At 43.9% G+C, this 19,813-nt stretch overlaps 2 protein-coding genes across 2 annotated transcripts in view; both read right to left on the bottom strand.

Annotated features, from left to right (window-relative positions):
• The window catches only part of LOC140906701 (DGAT1/2-independent enzyme synthesizing storage lipids-like), a 65,513-nt gene that overhangs the window by 27,647 nt on the left and 18,053 nt on the right, over positions 1 to 19,813 (bottom strand). The window contains exon 3 of the mRNA XM_073331145.1: positions 15,411 to 15,575. Within this exon, the coding sequence (XP_073187246.1) occupies positions 15,411 to 15,575 (165 nt within the window). The remainder of the gene's footprint in view (positions 1 to 15,410; positions 15,576 to 19,813) is intronic.
• LOC140907926 (uncharacterized) lies at positions 273 to 11,029 on the bottom strand. Its single transcript, XM_073335020.1, has 4 exons — positions 10,635 to 11,029; positions 3,699 to 3,925; positions 890 to 1,022; positions 273 to 573 (listed from the first exon to the last, which is right to left on the bottom strand). Exons 1-4 carry the CDS (start codon positions 11,027 to 11,029, stop codon positions 273 to 275), a joined length of 1,056 nt encoding a protein of 351 aa, XP_073191121.1.

The raw sequence follows: 19,813 nt of genomic DNA, 5'->3' as shown, positions 1-19,813 counted from the left end.
GTTAGTTTCTAGTTTACATAGGTAGGGTAGTTTAGTTTTACAGTACACATTTTAATGGAAAAATTCAAACAGTGGAGCTGAAGAACCACCCTGGATTCAAACATTGTGTCTCCTACCCAAGATGTTTCTAGCCTCAGATGCACATTCCTGATGCCGTGCTTACTTCAGAGAGAGACATTCTCCATCAAGGTGCTCAATCTGCATCATGTTTACTCTGAGAGCTAAGAAGGGGAGACAGAATAGATTGCATGTACTCCTTCAGGAGGCATTTGTCAGCTCAGAGGGATCTGAGAAGACATCAGATCCACGGGATAAGTCCAGACCATCTTTAGCTCTAGGTCCTTCAGATCAGAAAGATAAACAGAAACATAATGACCTCTGTCCATTCTGAGGGCACCTTCAACTCCAGCAGCATCGGCTGTGCCACCTTCAGAGAAAGGGAAGAATGAGGCTAAGAAGGTCTCCAGGTCTGCAGATCTGAGACAAGATGAGAGAAATCTACCTATGGAAACCACCTCTGTTAGTAGAACTATTCCAAGAATGGAAAATTCATCAGATCCAGAGTCTATGAATCTGAATAAGATTATGGCACATAAAAATTCTGTGAGCAGAGCTAAGATACAGGCATCAAAGTCTTTGGAATCAGTGTGTAATCAAGGTACTTTGCCAGTTTCAAAGTAAGGGAAGCTACCCTTAAGCCTGCGGCTTACAGAGTGCAACCATAGCCAGTGAGAACCACTCTTGTGCAACATTCTGGTTCCAATCCTCCTATTTATTCTCTCACAGAAATGGCTCAGATCCAGCCCTCTTGAGTCCTTAGCAATCTCAGATGCAAAAAAAAGATCAAGAACAAATAAGAGGAGCTCTTCTTCAGCATGCCTTTCCTTACCTCCAGAGAATAAGAGAAGAGAGGAATGGTGATTTCACCTCCAGTTCCACTTCCAAAGACACCTTTGGGATCTCCACATATATTATCTCTATGATCCGTTCTATAAGATCCACTGCTGTCACCTCTACTCTCACTATCAGATCCAGGATCAGAACCATTATCTGAGTAATATCCAGTTCAGATCAGCTGGTACCATTGGCTCCTTCTCATCTGCCTGATCATAACAAGAGATATTGGGACTCAAGATCCGTCAAGGGTATGAATCGGATCTGATGACTGAATCCTGGCCAGAATGGCCTTGGTCACATTGGCTTTATTGACTGGATCTGTATTATGCATCTTACTGAGAACACATGAGACCAAGTAAAGGACTTAAAAAACTACTACTTACTCTCCATCTGTGGAAGCAGTAGCTTCCAAGAATTGATTGAAAGGATGGCGGCTATTTTAAAGTTACAAACCTTGACTTCAAAATTTCTCCTTCTCTATTGAATATTCTTGGTTCCCACTTGTCCTCCAGAGTTCCTCTACCTTTGCTGATTGGTTTACCACAACCTGCAAAACTTATTTGGTCCAACCCAACATCAGTTCAGTCAATATCTAAAAACATAGGCAAACTGTATCCTCTTCCTCAGGAAGGTTTCTCCTACTTTCACCCATCCTATCGCTAATTGCTTGCTGGTCGGGGCAGCCATTCAAAGAACAACACGAGGCACCATGTGTCAGCCTATTCCAAACAAGGAAATGAAACACTGAACAAGACATGAATTCACAGCAATAGTCACAGTAGCCTTGTAAATATGTAGCTAGTAGATAAGGGAATAGAAGGGAAGTGAATGATATGTAATGGATGACAGATGTGTGGCACATGGATAGCACATGATCTGTATGGAGATTGGTTCCTATAAATTAATAAATCAGTCACACACTTGATATAGAATCATAGACTTTAAGGTCAGAAGGGACCATTATGATCATCTAGTCTGACCTCCTGCACAACGCAGGCCACAGAATCTCACCCACCCACTCCTGTAACAAACCCCTGACCTATGCCTGAGCTATTGAAGACCTCAAACTGTGGCTTAAAGACTTCAAGGAGCAGAGAATCCTCCAGGAAGTGACCCGTGCCCCACGCTGCAGAGGAAGGCAAAACACCCCCAGGGCCTCTGCCAATCTGCCCTGGAGGAAATTCCTTCCCGACCCCAAATATGGCCATCAGCTAAACGCTGAGCATGTGGGCAAGACTCACCAGCTAGACACCCAGGAAAGAATTCTCTGTAGTAACTCAGATCCCACCCTATCTAGCATCCCATCACAGGCCATTGGGCATGTCAAGGTTCTTTCCCCACTCTGAACTCTAGGGTACAGATGTGGGGACCTGCATGAAAGACTCCCTGAGCTTATTCTTACCAGCTTAGGTTAAAAACTTCCCCAAGGTAGAAACTTTGCCTTGTTCTTGAACAGTATGCTGCCACCACCAAGCGTTTTAAACAAAGAACAGGGAAAGAGACCACTTGGAGATGTCTTCCCCCAAAATATTCCCCCAAGCCCTACACCCCCTTTCCTTGGGAAGGCTTGATAATAATCCTCACCAATTGGTACAGGTGAACATAGAACCAAACCCTTGGATCTTAAGAACAATGAAAAATCAATCAGGTTCTTAAAAGAAGAATTTTAATTAAAGAAAAGGTAAAAGAATCACCTCTGTAAAATCAGAATGGTAAATACCTTACAGGGTAATCAGATTCAAAACATAGACAATCCCTCTAGGCAAAACCTTAAGTTACAAAAAGATACAAAACAGGAATATACAATCCCTCCAGCACAGCTTATTTTACCAGCCATTAAACAAAAGAAAATCTAACGCATTTTCTAGCTAGATTACTTACTAACTTAACAGGAGTTGGAAGGCTTGCATTTCTGATCTGTTCCCAGCAAAAGCATTACAGAGACAGACAGAACCCTTTGTTCCCCGCCCCCCTCTAGATTTGAAAGTATCTTGTCCCCTCATTGGTCATTTTGGGTCAGGTGCCGGCGAGGTTACCTTAGCTTCTTAACCCTTTACAGGTGAAAGGGTTTTGCCTTTGGCCAGGAGGGATTTTATAGCACTGTATACAGAAAGGTAGTTACCCTTTCCTTTATATTTATGACATGCCCCCCAAATCACAGATAGGGTGAAACATTGGCTGTGATGTCTTCCTGGAGCTCTAGGAGAAAACAGAGTTAATAAGACACATGCACCTCTAAAATATACTACTAACTGTATAAAGACTAACAATATTTTCCACATCTTAAGGACAATTTTAACCAGTTGATTCTGGGAAACTTTCAAGGGAGAGTGCATCAGCCACTTTATTAGAAGCTCCTGAAATGTGTTGTATGTCAAAATCAAAATCTTGGAGAGCTAAACTCCACCGATAAGTTTTTTGTTATTTCCCTTGGTGGCATGAAGCCACTGTACCACAGCATGGTCAGTTTGCAGGTGGAAACGCTGTCCTCAAACATATGGGCGTAGCTTTTCCAGAGTGTAGACAATGGCGTAACATTCCTTTTCAGTGATTGAGCAGTGGCTTTCCCTCTCAGACAGCTTCTGTCTGAGAAACACGACAGGATGGAACTCTTGATTCGGTCCTTCTTGCATTAAGTCCACGGTATCTCCCCATCTGGTTTGGGAACTAGAACCACTGGAGATGCCCATGCACTGCCAGAGGGGCAGATTACACCCATCTGTAGTATATCTCCCGTTCTATAGCAGTTTTAGCTTGAGGAGACACCCGTTAAGGTTGGGCTCTAATTGGGCAAGCATTACCTGTGTCAATGGAGTGGTATACCCATTCAGTCAGTCCTGGGGAGTCTGAGAACGTCGGTGCATAGTTAGTGCACAGCTCCTTGATCTGCTGTTGCCACATACGCCCAAGGGTCATAGAGAGGTTCACCTCTTCCACGCTACCATCCCTTTTCCCTTCGTAGTAGACACCTTCAGGCCACTCAGCGTCATCTCCTCCCTGGGCTGTAAACTGACAAACCTTTAATTCTCTGGAATAAAAGGGCTTTAGAGAATTAATATGGTACACCTTAGGCTTTCGGTTGGGTGGGGAATACTATGAGATAATTAACAGCTCCCAGGTGCTCTTGGACCGTGAATGGCCCTTCCCACGACACTTCCATTTTATGGGCCTGGAGTGCCTTTAAGACCATGACCTGGTCCCCTACTTTGAAGGAACGGTCTCTGGCATGTTTATCATACCAGGCTTTTTGCTCTTTTTCAGCATCCTGTAGGTTTTTTTTAGCAAGGGCTAAAGAGGTTCAGAGGGTGTTTTATAGGTTGGTTACAAAGTCCAGAATGTTAGTTCCTGGAGAAGATGTAAACCCCTCCCATTGCTACTTCACCAACTGTAATGGCCCCTTAACCTCGCAGCCACATACAAGTTCAAATGGTGAAAATCCTAAACTAGGATGTGGTACAGCTCTGTAGGCAAAGAGCAACTGCTGCAACACTAGGTCCCAATCATTGGAGTGCTCATTTATGAATTTACATATCATGGCCCCCAAAGTTCCATTAAACTTCTCCACCAGGCCATTTGTTTCATGGTGGTAAGGGATGGCAACCAAGTGATTCACCCCATGAGCTTCCCAAAGGCTTTCCATAGTTCCTGCCAGGAAATTAGTCCCTGCATCTGTGAGGATGTCAGAGGGCCAAACTACCCTGGCAAAAATATCTTTTAGTGCCTGGCACACACTTTTAGCCTGCTCTTGCTTAGAGCTACTGCTTCCGGCCATCGGGTGGCAAAATCCATGAAAGTCAGTATGTACTGCTTTCCTCTGGGTGTCTTTTTTGGAAAAGGACCCAGAATATCCACAACTACTCGCTGAAATGGAACCTCAATGATGGGGAGTGGCTGGAGAGGGGCTTTGACCTGATCTTGGGGTTTTCCCACCCTTTGGCACACCTCACAAGACTGGACATAGGTAGAAACATCCTTGCCCATTCCTTCCCAGTGGAACGACTTTCCCAAATGGTCTTTGATTCTGTTCACGCCACTAGGATGATCGTGGGCTAAGCTTAATAGCTTTACCTGGTACTTAGTTGGAACTACCAACTGTCTCTGAGGATGCCAGTCTTCCTGGTGTCCACCAGAAAGAGTTTCCTGGTATAAAAGTCCTCTTTCTACAACAAACCTGGATCAGTTAGAAGAGCTGAGAGGTGGTGGGTTGCTCTGTGCCACCGTCCAAGCTCTCTGGAGGCTTTCATCTGCTTCCTGTTCAGTCTGGAACTGTTCCCTTGATGTTGGAGACATCAGTTCCTCACTGGATTGTGGACGTGGGCTTGGTCCTTCTGGAAGCGATGCAGGTGATGGGGCTGTTTCCGTTGACTGTTTCCGTTGAACCGCTCTCCGCTGGTGCACTATGTTGGGTTTCAGGCTCCGGCTGAGCCTCTTGTGTAGGGTTATCTGCTGCTGCCAGTGCAGGTTCGGTGGGGTCCTCTGGTGTTGGGGTTGCAAGTACTGGATTCAGTGCTGGCAATGGTTCTGGTGCTCGTTGTTCCACCGGTTCTGGTTCTGGGACTGGCTCTATCTGGGTCTCTGGGACTGGATCCGCTACTGCTGTTGCAGACGTTGGCATGGGGTCCGGTTCCATCACCTCTGACCGGGTCCTGGTAGAAGTTTCTGGAACAGAGCTAGTTGTGACAGCTTGCTTAGCCTGGCTGCAGGTGACCATTCCCATTCTCTTGGCTAGGTTTACATGATTGGCCAAGTCTTCCCCCAACAGCATGGGGATGGGATAATCATCATAGACTGCAAAAGTCCACATTCCTGACCAGCCCTTGTACTGGACCGGCAACTTGGCTAGGCAAGTCAAAAGACTTTGACTTGAAGGGTTGAATCGTCACTTGTACCTCTGGGTCGATTAAATTGGGGTCCACTAAGGAAGCATGGATAGCAGACACTTGTGCTCCACTGTCCCTCCATGCTGTGACCTTCTTCCCGCACACACTCACAGTTTCCCTCCGCTCTGAGGGTATCTGGGAGGCATCTGGGCCTGAGGGCCTCTGGTGTGATTCTGGTGCAATGATATGTAGTCTGTTGGGGTTCTTGGGGCAGTTGGCCTTTACATGCCCCGGCTTGTTACATTTAAAACATAGAATCATAGAATCATAGAATATCAGGGTTGGAAGGGACCCCAGAAGGTCATCTAGTCCAACCCCCTGCTCAAAGCAGGACCAATTCCCAGTTAAATCATCCCAGCCAGGGCTTTGTCAAGCCTGACCTTAAAAACCTCTAAGGAAGGAGATTCTACCACCTCCCTAGGTAACGCATTCCAGTGTTTCACCACCCTCTTAGTGAAAAAGTTTTTCCTAATATCCAATCTAAACCTCCCCCACTGCAACTTGACTGGTCACTGGGGTGAGGTGGGTTGCTGGAGAATGGTGTGGGGGGACAATAAAGTGTCTGGAGTGTTTCTTGGGGTGTAGTTGGGGCCTTGGGCTGCCCCCCCGTAGTAGGGTGTGGTCTGAGGTTGTCCCTTCTGGTATCCACTCCAACTGTGACCAGAGTTGTTCCTCTCTCCTCCCTCCACCCATTTTGTTCTGGCTTGCCCCATCTCTCTGGTGGTCTGGGACTGCTCGTATTTATCAGCATAAGAAGCAAGACTTCCTGCTGAGTCCATTGTCTTATCCCATAAACACTGTTTTATATCATCCTTGGACATATTCAGGAATTGCTCCTGTATCATCAAATTCCGTATTCCTCCAAAGCTAGTTACATCCCGTCCGTTGAGCCATTTATCAAACAGATCTGTCATCTGGTTTACATAAGCCACATTACTTCATCCAGGTCCTCTCTTAAGGGCTCTAAATTTTACTCTGTAAGTTTCAGGTATAACTTGAAATTTTTTTAAAACCATATCCTTGAGTGTATTATAGTCAGAAGCCTCCCCAATAGGCATCTTATTGAATATGTCCAGAGCTCTTCCAGTCAATTTTGCAACCAATGTGGTCATCTTGTGAGCTTCAGGAATTTGATGGAGTGTGCACAGTCTCTCAAAGGTGAGAAAATATTCAGCAATATCACTGGATTCATCATACTGTGGACATAGTCGCTCCCATTTGTGGATTGTTGGGGAAGAATTGTTAGGGTTATTAGGTATATTCTGCTGAGCCTTTGCCTTCTCCATCTCCAGTGCATGCTTCCTCTCCTTTTCCTTCTCCTCCATTTCTTTTTCCTTTGCCTCCATTTCTCTCCTGTGGGCAGCCTCCATTTCTTTTGCCTCCATTTTCATCTGTTTGAGTTCTACCCGTCTTCATGTCCCTTTTGTCTTTCGTCAGCCTCAAATCTGGCTAATTCCAGCTTCTGTTGAACATTGCATTCTATCATCCTAACCTCTCTGTTTTTAACTAACTTTACACCCGAGAGTTAGAAAGAAAACAAAAAAAATCCTGGCTTTTAAAATTTTGCTGTCCTGTAACCTGATACCTTTTGTCTCTGATAGCTGTTATCAGCCTACAGAAAAATCTTTTTGTTATGCCTGATGCTCTGTCCCCCAGGCAGAGAGACAGAATCAACAGCTGCAATCACCTTTTACAAAACCTTTTAAAATCCTGCTGTGCTTCTGGTTCAAAATGATCCCACCACTCTGCCACCATGTTAAGGTTCCTTCCCCACTCTGAACTCTAGGGTACAGATGTGGGGACCTGCATGAAAGACCCCCTGAGCTTATTCTTACCAGCTTAGGTTAAAAACTTCCCCAAGGTAGAAACTTTGCCTTGTCCTTGAACAGTATGCTGCCACCACTAAGCGTTTTAAACAAAGAACAGGGAAAGAGACCACTTGGAGATGTCTTCCCCCAAAATATCCCCCCAAGCCCTACACCCCCTTTCCTTGGGAAGGCTTGATAATAATCCTCACCAATTGGTACAGGTGAACATAGACCCAAACCCTTGGATCTTAAAAACAATGAAAAATCAATCAGGTTTAGTACTTTTTGTGCCAAGGTCAGTAATAAAAAGATTAAATAAGATTGGTCCCAACACCAATCCCTGAGGAACTCCACTAGTAACCTCCCTCCAGCCTGACAGTTCACCTTTCAGTATGACCCATTGTAGTCTCCCCTTTAACCAATTCCTTATCCACCTTTCAATTTTCATATTGATCCCCATCTTTTCCAATTTAGTTAATAATTCCCCATGTGGAACTGTATCCAATGCCTTACTGAAATGAAGGTAAATTAGATCCATTGTGTTTCCTTTGTCCAAAAAATTTGTTACCTTCTCAAAGAAGGAGATCAGGTTGGTTTGGCACGATCTACCTTTTGTAAAACCATGTTATATTTTGTCCCAGTTACCACTGACCTCAATGTCCTTAACTACTTTCTCCTTCAAAATTTTTTTCCAAGACCTTGCATACTACAGATGTCAAACTAACAGGCCTGTAGTTACCCAGATCACTTTTTTCCCTTTCTTAAAAATAGGAACTATGTTAGCAATTCTCTAGTCATATGGTACAACCCCTGAGTTTACAGATTCATTAAAAATTCTTGCTAATGGGCTTGCAATTTCATGTGCCAGTTCCTTTAATATTCTTGGATGACGATTATCTGGGCCTCCCAATTTAGTCCCATTAAGCTGTTCGAGTTTGGTTTCTACCTCCGACGTGGTAATATCTACCTCCATATCCTCATTCCCATTTGTCATCCTACCATTATCCCTAAGCTCCTCATTAGCCTCATTAAAGACTGAGGGAAAGTATTTGTTTAGATATTGGGCCATGCCTAGATTATCCTTAACCTCATCCTCAGTGTTTAGCGGTCCCACTTCTTATTTGTTTATTTTCTTCTTATTTATATGGCTATAGAACCTTTTACTGTTGGTTTCAATTCCCTTTGCAAGGTCCAACTCTACATGGCTTTTGGCCTTTCTCACTTTATCCCTACATGTTCTGACCTCAATAAGGTAGCTTTCCTTGCTGATTCCTCCCATCTTCCACTCCTTGTAGGCTTTCTGCTTTTTCTTAATCACCTCTCTGAGATGCTTGCTCATCCAGCTTGGTCTACAACTCCTGCCTATGAATTTTTTCCCCTTTCTTGGGATGCAGGCTTCTGATAGTTTCTGCAACCTTGACTTGAAGTAATTCCATGCCTCTTCCACCTTTAGATCCACAAGTTCTTCAGTCCAATCCACTTCCCTAACTAATTTCCTTAATTTTTTAAAGTCAGCCCTTTTGAAATCAAAAACCCTAGTCACAGATCTATTTTTGTTTATCCTTCCATTTAGTTTGAACTGAATTAGCTCATAATTGCTCAAACCAAGGTTGTCCCCTACAACCATTTCTTCTATGAGGTCTTCACTACTCACCAAAACCAAATCTAAAACGGCATCCCCTCTTTTCGGTTCAGCAACTACTTGGTGAAGGAATCCGTCAGCTATCGCATCCAGGAAAATCTGAACCCTATTATTATTACTAGCACTTGTCCTCCAGTCTATATCTGGGAAGTTAAAGTCACCCATGATCACACAATTCCCATTAGTATTTACTTCATTAAAAACATTAAAGAGGTCACTATCCATATCGGATCCCGGCGGTCTATACCACACCCCAAGCACTGTCCCAGGGGAGGCTCTAGTAGCTTTTTTCCCCAATGTGATTTTTGCCCAGACAGACTGTTTTATCCATTCCATCGCTTCTTATTTCTTTACAGTCTACCTGATATATAATGCTGCTCCACCACCTTTTCCTTTATTTCTGTCTTTCCTAAACAGCACATACCCTTCAATACCTGTACTCCAGTCATGACGACTATTCCACCATGTTTCTGTTTTCCCTCTAATATCTGGTTTCACTTCCTGCACCAGTAGCTCTAGTTCCTCCATTTTGTTACCTAGGCTCCTCGCATTAGTGTACAAACATCTTAATTTTTGCTGTTTGGCCTCACTCACATTCTTTACCCGATTAGGCACAGACATTCTACTGCCAGTATCACCTATTAGACTGGTATCTACACTGCCCTTCCTCCTTTTGTCCATTCTCCTACCCATGGCTGTATCCTTTCTTACTTCGTTTTCTTCCCTCTCAATGTTAAAATCTGGCATGGAGATTACCTGGACATCTCCCAACCATCTCCCCCAAATTCCTAGTTTAAAGCTCTCTTAATCCGTTGTGCCAGCCTCCATCCTAGAAGTCTATTTCCCTCCCTATTCAGATGAAGTCCATCCCAAGAGAACAGTCCTCTGTCCATGAATGCCTCCCAGTGGTCATACATCCCAAAGCCCTCCTTATAGCACCACTGCCTGAACCATCTGTTGATCATCATAATCTTGTCATGCCTTTGTTTGCCTTCTCTAGGAACAGGCAGAATCCCACTGAAGATCACCTGAGCCTCGATTTCCTTAAGCATCTTCCCCAGCCTGGCATAGTCTCCCTTGATACATTCCAGCGAGAATCTAGCCATATGATTTGTTCCCACATGAAGGACAATCAGTGGATTCTTTCCCACTCCCATTAGGATCCTGTTCAGCCTCAGGTCCACATCCCGTATCTTAGCATCTGACAGACAGCACACCCTTCTGTTCTCTGGATCAGCTCTGGTTACAGGCCTGTCTATTCTTCTCAGTAAGGAGTCCCCAGTCATGTAGATCTGCCTTTTCCTGGTGATCGTGCAATTCTCCTGTCTATCCCCTGTTCCCTCTGGCTGCAGGTCCTCTCAATTCCTATTGTCCCTTCCAATCCTCTGCAACCCATTCTGTACCCACCTGGGGCTCATATTTGGTGTTGTTATCTCCATTGACTCTTCCCCTCTTTCTATAGAATTAGCGGCTCTTCTCTTCTTCCTTGCCCTTTCACCTTCAGTGACCACCTGCTGTGCCCCTTCTTCATTTTCAAACTCTGCAGACTTGTTCCTGAGCTCTATTTCTCCTTCACTTGCCCGTCTTTTCCTCTGCCTGGTTCTCTTAGTCATATGCTTCCACTGTCCACTTTCCTCACCCAGCAGTCTCCTCTCAGAGTTCTTTGACCCTGCTTCCATCTGCAAGTCTGAGCTTTTCCCTTCAGCCTCCTCATGTCTTTGCTCCATGATCCGCTCGAACCCCCTTCTAAACTCAAGCAAAGTTTCCACCAGCATCTCCAATCCTTGGATCTTTTCTTCCATCAGCTCTATCAGGCGGCACTTCATGCAGATGAGACTCTTTTCAGGTACCCCCTCCGGGATCACGTACATGCCACAGCTTCCACATCCAGTCACCTTCATTGTGTCTTCCACTGCTTGGGTCACTACCACTGCTGCCTCTGTGTCTGTCATCGCCTTCTCACCTAGGTCCTGTTCGTAACTACCTTCTCCTCCAGCAGAACTCCCACTCAGACTCCCCTGTTTACAGCTCTGTTTGCTGGCTCCTGTGCCGCTGCAGCTGGAAGATATGTGTCAGTGTATGGTTAAAATTGTATATAAAGTAATCAGTGACTGTATTCTCTGGGGATTTGTGGTTGTGATGACAGTGATATACCCTGTACCCACCCTCTAAGCTTGAGCCTGATCTACTCATTACAGTTCTTTATTGGCATACAGTAAAAACCTGAGTGATGAGTGCAGAATAGAGCTGAGTTTCTGGGAACTGAGAGGTTAAGGTCTTGAGAGGAATTGCAACACCACTCATTCTATTCCTTCTCATAAAGAGCATAAGAAAATTGATATATTAGCGAGAAAACTATTTTGGTCATCTACTTTGGGCTCCAAATTATCAGTCATTGCCGCTAACAATATCATTCATGGGAAAAATTAGAGCTGTTCATCAAATTTTTATCAGAAGATGAGAGAAAGTTAGCAAATATTATTGCTTCACATGGCCAACAGATTGTTAAATATGTTTTGAGGGCATGCTATGACTCTTCAGATTTTCCAACAACAGCAGTTTCATTTGTAATTTTCTTAAAATGCTTTGCTTAGTTGAAATCTTCTTATCTCCAACCAGAGACTAAAGAAAGGGCTGAAGATCTCCCCTTGGAGGGGTGAGGTCTTTTTTAGTATAAAGCCTGATGAGGTATTAGAAAGAATGAAGGAGACAAGATGTACTGCAAGGTCTCTGGGATTTTACCAGCAACAGCAGAGGAAGAGAACTGGAATGTCTTTTCTCAGATATCAAAGACAGCAGTATCCCTTTTCTTCTTTTTTGTCACACTCTTCAGAGAGGAGACAATATTATCCTCAATACCCATCCCAACATTTGTCTCAACATTGTAGAGGAAATTTTAAGCCTAAATCAAGAGAGAAACCACCTTCTTTTCAAGACTAGTTCTAAATGTAAAATTTGACAATTTGCTAGGCAGCTGCAGTCTGACTGTTCAACAAAAGAGAAATCAACTGTTTGAAAACCAGCTGTGCAGTTTTTCCTGCCATTGGGGTTTGATAACTATGGACAAGTGGATATTGGAAATGTTTCACAGCAGGTATGCCATATAGTTTGAGACTCTACTTTACCCCACTCACACCTAGTCAGGGACCTCTCCCATGCAAGTCTTCTAAGATCAGAAGTTCAAACTTTCAGAGATGAGACCAGTAGATGAAGTCTCAAAAATATTCAGGGAGAAAGGGTTTTACTCACAATATTTCATGATTGTCAAAAAAGATGGTGGTTTATGTCCAATATCAGATCTGAGGAGTCTAAATACCTTCATCAGGAAGTTCTGGTTTCACGTTAATCTTGGCCTCCAATCTACCTTCCATTTAGTTGACTGATTGGTTTTCAGTTCTTGATCTAAAAGACGCTTACTTCCACATAGATACTTTCGCAAAAACCTCAGATTTGTAATAAGAAATGGTAATGGTCCTTCATTTTGACCCCTAGCTACCACTCCCAAAGTTTGCACAAAGTACCTATCAGTGGTAGCAGCTCTCTTGAGAAAGAAAGGGATAAGTGTGTATCCATATTTAGACTATTGGTTACTAAGGCACAGTTGCAAGATCTTCTTTGTGAAGCTGTTATCTACACATGTACACTTTTCAGGAGTTTGGGATTCCTCATAAATCAAAAGTCCCATTTGGAACCCACCAACACCATATTCTTCATAGGAGCTCAATTGGACTCCAGTCTGGGACAAGCTATGCTTCCGTGAGATAGGTTCCTGAATATCAAGAAGACCACAGAGACTAAAAAGTCATCAGTCTCATAAAAAAAATGTATTCTGCCTCAGGTTGATGAGTCTCCTAGTGTCTATGGCCTATGTAACTGTGCACACCTGTCTAAAAATGAGAACCCTCTTCCAGCACTGTTGTCAACAAACTACAAACAGGGAAAACACTCCATGTATCGAAATCTGTGAAGGTTCTGTCAGATTTACTCTTCTGAACTCAGCCACAGAATATTCTGATGAGAGTATCATTCAGATATCCAGTTTCACCAGTGGTGTTCACAACAGATACATGCAATACTGGATAGGGAGCTCTCTGTCTTGCACTCACAGCACAGGGTCTCTGGTCACAGAAAAAGACAAAATTTCATATAAATCTTCTAGAGCTCAGGGCAATTCAATGGGCCTGAGAAGCCGAAATGGGCCTGAAAAGCTGAAATAGTATTAGGCAATACCACAGCAGATTATTTTATAAAGAAGCAGGGAGGAGCTCATTCTTACCAGCTGCGCAAGGAAGCGACTATGTTACAGGAATGGTGTATAACACACAACAAAACCCCAATTGCAATTCATTTAGCAGGAAAGGACAAACTCTTAGTGGATCATCTAAGCAGGATTAATATAGACTCACATGAATGGTCCCAAAAATGTCAGTGGCGTGAGATATTTTTCTTCAATGGGGTCACCTGCACGTATATTTATTTGCCACCAGGAAAAACACAAAATGCCAAAGGTAATGGTTAAGAGCAGGAAAGGATTGTTTCTTAATTTCAGATGCATTCTTGATACTGTGGACTCAAGGGCTACTGTAAAAATTTCCTTCTTTTCCACTTGTGTAGAAAATGGTATCCAGATAAAGCAGGAAAAGGCAAGGATTATTCTGCTCACCCTGGCATGGCTCCAGCAACAGTGGTTCCCAATTATGCTCCGCTTCTCAGCAAGAAATTTCAAGACCCTTCCTGTCTCTCTAGATTCATTAACCCAGCAGAATGGCTGGATTTACCACCCAGACCCAAGCTTCCTTCACCTAACAGCATGAACAATAGATTTTTAAGTGACTTGGAATTGTCTCTCTCGACCAATGTGCACCTTGTTTTAATGAACTCTAGAAAAGAAGACAACTAGTAAATGCTGTCCATAGGCTTGCAACCCAACAGGACCCAACTACAGCGGTTGAGTTTAGGTCAGGTCAGAAAACAACCCAGTCCTCTAGGAGTCAGGTCAGGTAAGCTCTTATCACCTCCGCCTGCCTGTGATGTCAGCACAGTGGCGGCTGCATGCCCCACTCCTGCCAGCCGCCATCACCCCCCTGTCTCAGTGTGCAGTGGAGTGAGTATGATGACAAATCGCTGCACACACAGCACAGTGAGGCTGCAGTGACCAGTAGGAGTGAGGCACGCCACCTCTGCTCCCCAACCCCACAAGCAGGAGGAGGCTGGAGATTGATCATGGGCACAGGATGCAGGGAGCACCACGAGACTGAGACCCAAGGATGAGGCAGCGGCGGTGGCATTGACACAGGACAATTGCTGGACATTGCTAGAGAAAAGCTTTCCAAACTCCTATGCAGAGGGCGCAAGTGCACCATATGTGGGATCCACATGGCCAGGAGCTCAAAGAACTTTTAGATATAATGAACTTCAGAAGGCCTTAGAGCAGAGGTGGGCAAACTACAGTCTGCGGGAGGACCATCCTGCCCAGCCCCTGAGCTCCTAGGCGGGGAAGCTAGTCCCCAGCCCCTCCCCTGCTGTCACCCCTCCCACACAGCTATGCCGCCGTGCAAGCAGTGCTCTGGGCGGTGGGGCTGTGTGCTCCTGCAGGGCAGAGCAGCATCGTGTATAGCTCTGACCGGGCGGCACAGCTGCCAGACATGCTGCTCTGAGCAGCATGGTAAAGGGGCTGGGGTCAGGGGGTTGGATAAGGGGCAGGGGTTTCAGGAGACAGGGAGCAGGGGGCAGTTGGATGGGGCGGAGGTTTGGGGTGGGGCAGGGGACGGTGTCCCAGAGGGCGGTTAGGGGCGGGGGTCCCGGGAAGAGGCGGTCAGGGGACGGGGGGGGGGGTTAGATGGGTGAGGGGTTCTCAGGGGGGCAGTCAAGGGGCAGGAAGTGGGGGGGGTTGGATAGGGGGCGGGGACTAGGCTGTTTGGGAAAGCACAGCCTTCTTTACCCAGCCCTCCATAGAGTTTCGCACCCCGATGTGGCTCTCGGGCCAAAAAGTTTGCCCACCCCTGCCTTAGAGTTTCTCAAATGCTTGAAATTATACTATTTTCTGTAGTGCATACTTGGAAAGCATTTTGTTTGAGTCTTAATATTTGTAATAAGCTATTTATGTCTAGTATTGTGGTATAGACTTGTGTCTCTGAATTTAAGGTATTTCTAACCCTCTCATTTACAATAAAAGTACTTTACCTGGTATCAAATACAAGAGATGTTCAACTACTGAATAGGAGACTCTGCCATTCTGTATATAGAGATTACAGACAAAGAAGTGGTAGTCTACAGAAGTGGCTCCATGGTAATAAACAATAAGCCCCGGTCCTTCTGGTATTTTTTCTATGCCATGAACTTCATAACCTGTCAAGAATACAAAGTAAAATAGTTTCAATATTAGCTTTTTATAAGTCATGCTGTGATTTAACATAAAGCTACTCACTACAGGAAACTCCTTCCTGTATATGGGGAAGATGTTCTAGGAGTCAATTTTAGGACATCCAATGTTAGTCAAGAAGTGATTAGCATAACAATTAACTCTTGGCTCTGACAGTCAAACATTTCACTTCACAGTTAAAAATGCAGTGAGAAAATGGCAGCCTTATTTTTGATCTCATGCATCACTGCATCATACGTCAGCTCACAGAGGCCTAAAGTACTGGTGCAGTTTTGAGTCAGTGTTATTATTTATTATTTTTGTAATTGTGGCCATGATTTAAAAGAAGTCAGGAATTGCGGGGGGGGAGGGTTTGTCTAGCTTGATGGGTTTTTTGTTTGTCACAGTTGGGTAGTTAACAACCAATCAATCTACAGAAGTTTGAGCACCAGGTCAGCGGAATGACCGTCCGTTAATTTTCCAGGCTTTTATATGTTAAAAGTCCTAAAAACTAAAAATATTTTCAAACAAGGGAATAGTTAGGGAAAGACACATATATATGGTATGTCTACACTGCACAGTTGTCACCAAAACTTTTGTCTTTCGCGGGTACTTAAAAAAGCTCCCCCACAAAAGACAAATGTTTTGCTGACGCAAGCGGCAGTGTGAACATGGCTTCTGCTGACAAAGCTTATGCCGCTCGCAGGGCTGGAAGTATTTTGTCAGCAAAAGTGCCGACAAAATACCACAAAAGAGCATTCACAGCCTTGTCTCTAAAAGATGTGTAGTGTAGACAAGCCCATAGATGGGATTAAAAAAATATGAAGTGGGGAGGGGGGAAATTATCTAGAATTTGGAGGTGCAATCCATGAGTGAAAGGAACCTCAAAACCCAATATAAAACCATGAAGCCACTGCTCATTGAAGAGTATGTTAAGGACTGAAACAGTAATAAAACAATAGAAAAATCACCAAATAATTAGAATGATCTGTAGGGTCAGAAATGCAAAGAAAGGCCTAGTTAATTGAAAAATACAATTTTTTGTGAACTAACTTTAAACAGTTTAACTTGACTTAACAATGTACTATCTCAAATATTGACTTTGGAGATGCTGGGTTATTTCCTCCTGCCTCAGTCTGATAGCTGAGAGGTCAGTGTGACAATCAGAGATATGTGAAGGGCCATGGTTTTCCTCTAAACCTTCTCAGTTGTTTCTCAGCCATTTTTATGAGTCCAGACAGGCCTAGTGTAGGGAGCTACATTAGAGGAGGTCTGGTACAGTGTGGAGGAGCTCAGTATTTTTGTAGTCTACTCACTGGAAGGCAGAGTGAGAATGCAGAGCTAAGAAGGGGCTTGAGATCATCTAGACTCAACTGGCTTTCAAAAATTCAGTAATCTCATTGGTCATGTCCAGTATGACCTAACAAAACCCATCGAGTTAGAGACTGCCCTTGTTCACTCAGAGACAGCGAGGCTATAGGGAAGAATATTCTTGGTAAATCAGATTTTAAAATGATAAATTTCAGTGACTGAGTGAAACACAGTCAATAATAGCTCAGATGCAAATCCTGATCAGCACAATAAAAGTGAGCTGATTTGAAAACTGCTTATCAAATCTACCCCATCAGAAAGAATCTACAGTGTTGTTTTCTGTGATGGGTTCCCGCTCCCTTGGGGAGCCACCTGGAATTGGGGTACCACTGAGCCCCCCTGATCCACCAGCCTGGGCTCCCTCTCACACTGTGCTGCTGTGACAAGTTGCTAAGCTTTCCAAGCTTGCTCTTTCAATCAGCATACACACAGGTAGGGAGGGACACACCCAACTGTAGTAACATGCAAACAGGCTCTCTGACCAGCTCCTGCATAGAAAGGCTAAACAGCTAGCGCACATCCCAGTTCCTAAGGCAGGCACCTCCCTTTGGAGGGTAAACCCAAAATTATACCATCTTGTGCTGCACAGGGAACTGTACAGCTTAAGCTCATGAAACCTCCCTCAGTGTGGAGGAGTCTTAATAATTTTAATATTTCATCATATGGAAGCTTTTCCATGGCTTTAGTCATCTGCGGTGTCCTTCTTTGGGCCTATTCTGTTTCTGCTTTATTATTTTTGAGAAGAAGAAGTGGATGGAATTGAACTTCATATTCAAAATGAGAGTATGCCATCCAGTGTGGGAACATTGCACATCTATTTCTGTCCAGATGTCCAGAGTGACACCTTTTTCTTCACTAGTTACAGTTTATTTAGAAATCTTTCATGTAGTTCAACTTCTGCATTTGTTTATGCAGAACTCTCCATTCTGGTCTTACATGGGCTAGTGCTTAAGTGACTGTGGTAATGGCTCAGGTAGGGGGACAAGAAATGGTGTTGGTGGACTCAATACCTTATAGAATTGGCATAAAGGAGCAGCAGGAAGGGTTGGATCACATATATATTATATTAAATAATACAAATATATTCAAATTAAATTGTTTGTTTAGCATATGCAGGGATCAGTAGCAAGAATTGCACAGAAGGAAGATATCAAATAATAAATCAACTGTAAATTCAGAAAAAGGAGGAAAAAAGAGGTCTGCACACAAAAACAATCCTAACTAAAAGCCCTCATATCTCAAAATTTAAAAATCTGCAAAGAAAAAACCTTTAGTTATACACACTAATTTTCATTGTTTTGATAAGGGTCTGTACGTCCTTCTTGACTTTCTGGATGACGGATGTGGAGAGAATATTTTGCTGAGATCCAAGAAGTCATTTAAAGCTCTGTCTAGAGATGCTCCAAACAATAAGGTATCATCAAAGTGTGCTTGGATGAGGATGCTCCTCATTGTAGGATCTTTATCTGGTACTGCCCACCATGTGCTTTTAGATTCCAGAATTTTACTTTGGAGACAATCAGCCACGAATCTGGAAACAGCACAGACCAAGCTGTATAACAACGCTGGGAGTTCTCTTTGATTGCCTTCTGTCATTTTTCTGGGGTGGAGGTTCTTAGCTGATTACTTCTTCTGGGGTTGGATGAGGAGTGAGATAGAGGGCAGTGCAGACTATGGCTATGCGTACAAAGGCAGCTCTCAGAACAAGAAAGGAGGATCCAAAAATGTCATCTGAGAACACACTTTCAAATTTTCAGCCATTGACTCATGAACTCCAGTAGACTTCCTGCTGCATCAGCTGAGGTGTAGGAAGGAAAAGTTGGTCTTTGAAACTGAAGAAAATGCATAAGCATCAAGTCCTATTGCACTTGGTATCACTTTAGTAAAGTTCAGTTGATGGACCTTTGATTTAGTTAACCCAAGTCTTCTGGGTTATTTAGACAGGAAAAGAAAGCTTTTGGTTTCCCTCAGGCTCCAGGGGACTGGCCTGACTGGGCCCAGGGACTTTGTTTGCTGACTCTAATTTGGGGAGCTCTGAGGTAGGGCCCTGAGGTCCCCCATTATGAACTTTGTTAAAAAGACTGTTACTTCCCTGATCTTCTTGAAGAAGACATATGTGTTTTATTAATTTGTTTTGACTTCCCCTGTCTTGAATCCTTTACGCAGTAGCTTATAAAAGATCTGGTCTGTTCTGTGTCCTATTCCAACTGGCTGCAGATGAGTTTCACAGTGTCCTACCCAGACTCTGTTTCGAAAGACAGTTCCAACACCACATCGTGTAGGCAATTCACTCCAAGTGCCAGCAGAAGGTATAGCCAATTCACAAAAATAAATATGCTAGAGGAACATTTGGTAGCAGCCTCCCAACAGTGGGGAGCAGGCAGGATAACCCAGCTATAATGGCCGGAGTAGTAGATCTTTGTGTATGAGAAATGCTGTTTTTCAAGGAGCATCTACCTATTTTATTCCAAACAAAGAGACCAGGGATACCTCCTTTCATTAGTGATCTTTACTTTAAAAAAAGATTAACCAAGGATTTTTTTAAAAAAATATTGAATGCTCAATGCTTTTTTCACCTCGGCCTTCACAGAGAAGGGCAGCTCCCACACTGCTGTCCTGGGCAACACAGCATGTGGAGGAGGTAAGCAGCCCTCAGTGGTGAAAGAACAGGTTAAGGACTATTTAGAAAAACTAGACATGCAGAAATCCATGGGTCCAGATCTAATGCACTGAGGGTGCTGAGGGAATTGGCTGATGTGATTGCAGAGCCATTGGCCATTATCTTTGAAAACTCGTGGCGATCGGGGGCGGTCCCGGACGATTGGAAAAAGGCAAATATAGTGTCCATCTTTAA

Source organism: Lepidochelys kempii, chromosome 2 (assembly GCF_965140265.1).
Source record: "Lepidochelys kempii isolate rLepKem1 chromosome 2, rLepKem1.hap2, whole genome shotgun sequence".
Taxonomy (NCBI): domain Eukaryota; kingdom Metazoa; phylum Chordata; order Testudines; family Cheloniidae; genus Lepidochelys; species Lepidochelys kempii.
This window is presented reverse-complemented; position numbering and strand designations above follow the sequence as displayed.

Coding starts and splice junctions, on each gene's coding strand:
- LOC140907926 (XM_073335020.1), bottom strand. CDS start 11,029: ATGGAAGAAAAGATCCAAGGATTGGAGATGCTGGTGGAAACTTTGCTT. Junction 3,926..10,634: donor ACACCAAATATGAGCCCCAG/GTGGGTACAGAA, acceptor CTTTTATTCCAG/AGAATTAAAGGTTTGTCAGT. Junction 1,023..3,698: donor ATACCACTCCATTGACACAG/GTAATGCTTGCC, acceptor TGGATCTGATAG/TGAGAGTAGAGGTGACAGCA.